General features: G+C 40.9%; 1 protein-coding gene across 2 annotated transcripts in view; it reads left to right on the top strand.

The window, feature by feature from the left end:
• Nucleotides 1–268: 268 nt before the first annotated feature.
• Nucleotides 269–8364, top strand: part of pdgfba (platelet-derived growth factor beta polypeptide a) — a 22297-nt gene continuing 14201 nt past the window's right edge. For both annotated transcript variants that reach the window (XM_007576264.2, XM_007576263.2), the window contains exon 1: nt 269–1210. In XM_007576264.2, coding sequence (XP_007576326.1) covers nt 1136–1210 — 75 coding nt within the window. In that variant the 5' untranslated portion in view covers nt 269–1135. The remainder of the gene's footprint in view (nt 1211–8364) is intronic.

Below are 8364 nucleotides of genomic sequence, written 5' to 3'. Positions count from 1 at the left end.
AAAAAAAAAAAAAAAAAAAAAACTTCCGTGTCCAGTACGAAAAGAATTAGGGAGAATACAGAACTTATTGAATCCTACCTCCAATAAGTAAATAAAAATAATAAATGACACAACTCCTGTCAGCGCTAACGGGTATAATAAGACGGTTAAATAACAGACAGGTTACCCACGCCGTTTTATTTTGAAAGGGAAATCAGCATACTTCCGGTATGAATTTAGTTTCCCCCTTGTCTGACTTGATGGATAAAAGTTGAGGAGAGAGGCCAAGCTCCCGTTGAAAGGCGCTCACCGCTCGGGACGCAACCAGAGAGGAGAGGCGCGCGGGGCGAGACCAACCTGATCCTGCATACCACGAGAGGCACGAGCACGCAACAGCACGCGTGAGAACGAACATGCAGAGAGAAAAACTCTCCGTTTGGACGCAGAATGTTATATGCGGTTAGATAGATTTGAGAGTTGCGTTACAAAAATTACGCACGAAGCTGGCAAAGCTGGTTCCCAAGGTGAACCAGCCTTTTAAAAATAATATTTTTACGCGCAGACCTTGAGGGATGAGAGATTACGCGCGTGAGCAGAAACCTGCATTATTCTCACGCTAAAAAAAAAATAAAAAAAAATAAAAAATGAAATTAAGAAGCGGGTGCTTGTTGAAATCTAATTATTTTTCTGTGTGGAATTTTGCATGGAGAGCGGACGCAGTGAACACTTTGCCACATGTTGACGAACGCTTTCAGAGCCGCACTCGGACTGGCTTGTGGAAGCAGCCTCAGTTGAACTGAACTTGGACATTGTGGGAACGGTGTGGGCAGGCAGGAGGACCGTGCGGTAGGTAGTCACCACACCTGCGCACTGGTCCCACAGCCGGAAACCCTCTGAGTGAGTTTTGATAAAGACCGACGGCATGGACAGAGTCGATCCAGACGTCTCTCCTGCGCGTGAGTCACAGTGAGCGAAAAAAAAAAAAACAACATTTGGACGAGGATATTATAACAGCGCGTGCTTTTGCACAAAAGCGGCCACACAGTGCACGCGACACTCCTGGGACGAGGCTCGGTGCGGCTGCGGGATTGGACCCCCGGGGCTGTGTGCTAAATGCCCAGCCGGACCCCTGCGGCTCCTCAGCCTGGGCGGAAACATGAAGTCCTGGGTCCTGCTACCGCTGCTGCTGGCTGCGCTGCTATCGGCCCGTCTGCGGCTCGGGAACGCTGAGGTAAGTCCGGTTAACAAATGACCTCTACTTGGTGGGGAGAGGGGGACGACACCTGCCGGAAGCATGGAGGGCCATATAGACACTCGGTCGGAATTTAGAGTTAAATGATGGAAATAAGTGGCTGTGTGATTTGACTCAGTGTTTTGTCAGGTCATTTTCCCAGTACTGAGTTGCTTAAAGATTTATTTTTGGGGCAACAATACGTCACATTTTACATTACAGTCGAGATAAAGAGTTTGGACTAATTTTACTCTGAATAATTTTGAATAGGGATAGATTAGGATTGTGTTATTTTGATAACTTTACATCCCTATCTAATGTGCAATCTGTGATATAGATTCCTAGCTACGATAAAATGGGTCTGAAACTGGTAGACTGATGGGCACAAGTCACATAACGGGGGGATGGGGGGGGTCAAAATGTTGATGGCCTCTGAAGGGTCAATTCAGGACTACTTTTGGGTAAAAATTGGAATTTTGTGCAATTTGAGTTTTAGTGTGTGCAATGTTAACGCCTGGTTCTGATATTTGGCAGTATATGACGCTTCAAGTTTCATGCCTTCATACTTTTCATATCTGTAATTTTTTCGGCCTGTTTTGATGGACTCTAAACGCCCCTAACGTCTGTACCTGACGTAATTGGGACTCACAAGCATTCTAGATATGTACTCAATGGACACAACTTTATAAAGATTGCACTGGGGAAGAAGCCCAGGGCATCATTTCTGGGAGCGGCCAAAAGATTTTTTTTTTTTTTTTGGAGAAAAGTTATAGTACTTTTTTTGTTCAGAACAATATGTATTCAATCTACCATGCATCAGTTTATATCCACTGAAGTATAGGACTACATATGGAAGGTTAACCCCAGAAAACTTGCTAAGCCTGGTGGTTGGGGCGCTCGGGCAATCATTCATCCAGCAACCTGCTGTGGTTTTGAGTTAAAAAAAAACAGGAGATTTGAAAATATCTCTTGATAATTATATGTCATTGAAAGATTAGAAGATTAATATCGGAACACCAACTATAAAGTTTTAAAACATCCAAACATAAAATGAAATAAATTAAGTAAGCAAAGCTTTGCCTGGTGGGGGCACAAGTAAAGCCTGGTTCCCCCGCCAGGCTTATAATGCACTTGGGGAAACCCTATATATGGATCGGGCATAGGGCCCAGAGGCCCACATCCCTCTAAATCCGGCCCTGCAAATAGGGTTGATTTGGAACCACTCTGGATAAAATGTCAGACCCCATATGGTCCAGAAAAATTAGAATTTCAGCAGATTTTTGTTTTCTTATATCCAACTGTTTTATTTGCTGGATAACTCCTAAAACAGGAGCTACTGCTCAGTGAGGTTTTCCCTGTGCAACTCGGTGAATCCGTGTGTGGCTTGTGTTCAGTGGAGGGAGGAGTCACTCTGTCGCTGGAAGATGGAGGAGAATGGCGAGATGTTATCTCTGCCTGCATCCAGCAGAGATTAAACTGCGATGCTGAGGCTGGAATAGTTTTTTACAGGTGTAAACCAGTTCCCAGTTCCTGAAATCATTTTTCTCAGAATGGGTTCCGTTAGAACATTTTGTTTCACTTAGCTTCTTGTCAGCCCCCATGCTGAAACAAAAATGTGCACATCCACAAAAAACAAACAAACAGTTATTGTTGGTTGACTAAATGAAGCTTCATTTTGACCCGTGTAGTGATTGTCATTTAATATGTGCTGAATATTGGTATGGCTTGAGCAGAAATGTCTTGTGGAGATTTCCTCTTCTATGTGGATGACTTGCCAAAACCAGCCCTCCAATTAACTTCTATAAAAGCAGGAAGTGCTTATAAATAGAGACTGATTAGTTGCACTTTTCACTAATTTCAGTTCCCTCTTCCCCCCTTCAGGGCGTAAAACAAATAAAAGATAAGAAGAGGAAGCCGAAAATGAATTAATTATAAGGCTTTCACAATTTATGAATCAAATATGTGCCAGATTGTCGTTTAATTAAGTATATAAATTGAGCAGTTCAGAAATAAATTGAGTGTTTTAGAGTACATGTGGATGGTTGACGCACTGAAAAAAAAGAGAATGGAGCTCCAACTTAAAAAAAAATGTGTTAATTTGTGACATGTAATTGAATTAATTTGACAAGCTTCATTTTTTTTTTTTTACGTTTAGCATGACAACTTGATAAATTTAATTCATTTACTTGGATAAACTTAATTATATTACATGTAACAACAAATTAACAAAATAAAGTAAGTTGGAGATCCATTCTCTTTTCTTCATTGTGGATTTGTAGAAGAAAATTAGTGAAAATTCTTCATTTTGATACGTGTAGGTCAGATTTTTCATCATTTGACCGGGCAGTTTACAAATCAGCACATATCCAGGGTAAACTCGTCAGCTCTGGTTTCTGGTTGATTGGCTAAACCGTTAGCATGCTCAATCTGTCGGCAGAAAGGGGAGACAACATTGTTCTAGTTCGGCTGCTATATCCACTTGTTGCTGCTGGCGTTCTCACTAAAACCAGGAACATAGAGCACATAACACCAGTTTTAAGTTCTTTCCTTGGTTCCTTTTGGTTCGGGGATTGGCTTTTAAATTCTTTTTTTTGTTTTATACCTCTGTGCGTTTTTTCGCCCCACTATATTTTAGATCTCTTGTTGTTTTGTCCCCCTTTTCTAGCCCTCTGTTGTTTTGTTTTTGTTTTTGTTCTCTCTCTCCCGAGCCCCACGCGGGGGGGTGGGGTTTTGCTTTTCTGTGCCCCATATCTGTGGCACACTTTTCGAGAACTGTGTAACAGCTGTGACCCTTGGTTTCTTTTAATTTTGGCTTAAATTCCCCGTTGTTTGGGTTTGCTTTTGAACCTTATTCATTTTTGATTTTATTGTTGGCCTTTGCTTTAAGTTATTTTTTGATTGTTGAGTCTATATTGCATGCCTGCCTCTGTGTTTATGTTTGAAATGCCTTGCTGCTGAAATGTGCTACACAAATAACATTTAATTTATTGACTGATTTGTTGAACAGACTCCACGTTCACCCGCTTGATTATTCAGCAATTTTTCAGCGCAGCAACGTCATTGTCGCTGCGTCTCCGCTACTGTTCATAATCCGATAGCACACTGCCGCTTATACAACGTGTTGTCGAACACAATCTAAGCGTGTCCACACATGCGCCGGGAGTTATTACGTTTCGTTTTCAGATCCATTGTAAAAGGTGCTAGAGTTACGCCCACAAAAAATGCTCTCACGTCAGGTTAGACATCAGCTTTTTTTTCCCCTCATCATCATCATCATCATCATCATCATCTACTGAAAAAGTAAGCAACTGTCGATTGGTGACTTTGAAACAGATCGTTTTTGTGGCAATTGTCTTGGTGCACAAGCCGGCTGCCGCCTGTTCGCTTGATCCATTTTACATAAGAACAACAACTAATCTGCCCGGGGATTTCGTGCAGTTTTGTGCAGTGTGTGTGTGTGTGTGTGTGTGTGTGTGTGTGTGCTCACATCTGGATGCCTGGGTACATGTTAGAGTGACATATGTGCGTGTGTGTGTGTATGTGTGTCAGGGGTTAGAGCTCCAAACGTCAGATAGAAAATGTGCACTGGCTCATAAGAGCATTTATTCGTTAAGCCTCGTTTGGTGTGATTTCAGCAAAAATGTGATTAATGAAGAAAGATACGAAGTTGTGGATGATTGCTGATGTTGCAAATCTAAAAAGAAAATTACATTTTTTTAAAGGATGTGTGTAAAGTTTTATCATATTTTTGGACAGATGAATTTGGATGAATTAAAGATTATTACAACATGCATCGAAGTGACTCATCCATTCTTTCAGTTAGACACCTGGAAGGCTTTTACTTTGAAGCAGCTGCAAGTATGTGCAGAATGTAGCAGATTTCATCACATCAGCTGGTCTGAAAAGATGTTTTCAGATATTAATCACTGAACTTTTTTTTTAACACGATAAGAGGAGTGTGGAGTTGTTCCATTAAGTCATTTGGTTTTAAAGCCAGGGCAGTGGAAATGTTAGCATCTTGTAAAGTTTCACAGCAGTAGCATGGACTGCTCCAGTGGTTAACTGAGAACTTTAACTTGCTTTATGAGTTGTTTTTTTTTCTTCACCAGTAAGGTATCAGTCTGGCAAAAATTACTATGAATATGGAGAGAAAGTAAAATATGATATCCAATTAAACCTGTACTCATGTAGTACTTTGCATTTGACATATTGCATGCAGAGCATCTCAGAATAAAGGCTCAGGCTCACCAGTTCGTACGGCCATTTGTTGTCACTAATTCACCCCAAATTACTTCCACTTCACAGCCAAATACTTTACAACTGCACATTACTTTATTTATTTTTTGGTAGCTAGGTATTTTTATGAATATGGATTAATGAGGTAACCCAAAGTCAGTCAAAGTAAGCATGGAGGTCTAAGAAGCTACATGCCAGAGGTTCATTCATCCTGCAGGAGAGAATGAGAGTTTGAGCAGAGAACAGGAAGTCTGAACATCAAAACTGTTCAGTTTTATAATTTTACTCTTGCAACCTGTTATGGAACATGGTGGTTTTAGAAATGTTTGCAGCTTTTCTTGGTCTATGTTTTGTAGGGAATGCACTAGGGCTGCACGATACTAGAAAATATTGCGATGACGATAATATTGATAAACGTGAAAACAGTATTGATATATATTGCAACAGTATTGTTAATATTGGTAAAAACTATGATGCCTATAATATTGGTGGTACATATTGCGATGACAAAACCATTGATGACGATAATATTGCATTAACCATTGCCATATATGCTTATTTTCATCTGTGCACTTTACGATCATTATCATTTTTGGACGATGCTATTTGTTCATCTGCAAGACTGTGTCCAACAAGCTAAAGATTACATTCAAATGTAAAATGCAAGTTCAGAACACTTTGAACATATTAGCCAACAACTGTTGCACTCCAAACAATCCTTTGCTATATGAATATTGCGCACAATAATTTTGTGATGAGGATATACATCGGATCCACAAAGTAACTCTTTTAGTAAAGCTAGGTTTACCAAACACTAACATAAGACACTAAAAGATGACTCTCTTTCAGACAATGTGTCACATCGTCACTGTTTCTTATTTCAATAAATAATAACCAATCATCTAGGCAGAAAAGTTTGATGCTGTTACTATGTTCTTGAATAAAACACAGCAAAGTGTTTTAAGACTTCTTTAAATCTTTACAAAGATCACATCCCGTCTGATCTCAGTTTGGACCAGTTGCCTCTTTTAAAATGCGGCAGATCAAACCTAAGTGGTTTCAAGTGAATAACTTACATTAGCTCGTTAGACCAAACCATTTTCACTTTGGGTTTTGGTTCAATGCAGGAATCTGCGCGGCCTGCAGGAACACAAAGGTGACAGCTTTCACCGAAGTTCCCATTAAAAGAAGAATGTCAGCTTGTGTACCCATGCAGTCGGAGCTCATCATTGTTTTCTCAACTCCTCTCCTCTTTTCTCATTTACCGTCCCTCCATCCATCACCCACACCCTCATCTCTTCAGCCAGGGGTGGAGCACAGCGTGCGTAGGGGGGTTGTGTGTGTGTGTGCATGTGTGTGTGTGTGTGCGTGTGTGTGTGTTTGCTCTGCTTGCTGCTGTGTGTGATTGAAAAACTACCCACCGAGCTCAGCGGGCCTGGGTTTTTGTTTTTTGCTTGTTTTCTTTTTTGTTCCTGCAGCATAAAGTTGGCGACCTGCCACTGCCGCGCTGATAAAAGAAGGCATGTGGCGTCGCATCTCGGCGCGACTGCGACTCAAGCGTTACATCGATTCTCCGGCGTTGTTTATGTTTGCCCTCTGCTGAAAACTTTGATCATCTTTTTGACAGCATGTGTGCGCTGGCTGTCTGCTGGACCCCCATAATTACATTCCATTACACACTCCACCTTTCTCCTCAAACATTCCTTACAAACCCCGCTGCCTTCAGGGCTTTCTCCGAGGCCCCCTGGTAGTGTGTGTTCTTCACAAGCACATCTGCGACCTGCTTGTGCGTCGCAGCAGCCCAGCAGATTGGCTTTTTGACCTGCAGTCTCAGCTACACACTCACTCAAGACCAGAAGCAGAAGAGAAGGAGAAGAAGAGAATTTTGTGTGTTGCATGAGAAATGAAGAAAAAAAAGAAAGCGTTGCTCTCAAATCACTGATTGCGCAAATTGGAATTACTCAAATAAATTTGCTTCAGTGTTTCTATGCATCTGAAAAACCATCTCATTCTAGCGCATAAACTTTTTTCTTTTATTGGTGCATTTCCAAAGTCAACTTTACTGTCAGTTCATCGTATGTGTGTTCTAGAAGAACAAGGAATCAAAATTACATTTCTCGTCGTCCCTGGTGAAACTACAAACTTAACAGCATCACAATAATAAAGAAGAATAGTCAGAACTTTTTAAGTTACTATTTGCTTTCACTTAAGATATGATGTTTTTAACTTTGTAGTTTCTCACAAGGTGAAACTACAAACATGACTAGTACATATGATGAATTTATAATAAAGTTGACTGTGACCTCGATTTTTGAGAGAGTTTTGTTCTGCGATGAGGCAATTTTTTCCCCCCAGTTGTATTGAACTTTGTGTATTTTACAAAACCCCAAATGGAAACACTTTTTTCACATTACATGAATCACGTGATCAACAACAACAGGCGGAATAGACGGAGAGGGAAACGACAGGAAGTGGTCGGAGGATGATGGCGTTTTTAAATCACTCGCGCCTAAACAAACTTATTCACTCGTGATTTTAATTGAGTTTCTGTTTTAACAGAAACACTGTAATTGCAAAACTGTGTTTCGTTGACATCAGTGGAACATCGGCAACGTTTTGCACACATTTGTAATGGAAATACAGCTAAAAATCTTGCTGCCATTTTAAACCAGTGGCAGAAGCTTATTTCCTGGATGTGTGTGCCACTCTAATTTGAGTGGAGGGAGCGAAATAATGGCCTGTTGTAGAGCGAAAAGTGTGTGTGTGTTCGGTTTTAAGGCTGCCTTGACAAATTGGGTGGACAGTGGTTAAAGCAGCTGTATGTAAAGGACAAAAAGAGACGTGGAGTGTGTGTGTTTGTGGGTGTGTGTGTGTGTGTGTGTGTGTGTGTGTGTGTGTGTGTGTGTGTGTGTGTGTGT

Source organism: Poecilia formosa, unplaced genomic scaffold (assembly GCF_000485575.1).
Source record: "Poecilia formosa unplaced genomic scaffold, Poecilia_formosa-5.1.2 Scaffold403, whole genome shotgun sequence".
Classification (NCBI taxonomy): domain Eukaryota; kingdom Metazoa; phylum Chordata; class Actinopteri; order Cyprinodontiformes; family Poeciliidae; genus Poecilia; species Poecilia formosa.
This window is presented reverse-complemented; position numbering and strand designations above follow the sequence as displayed.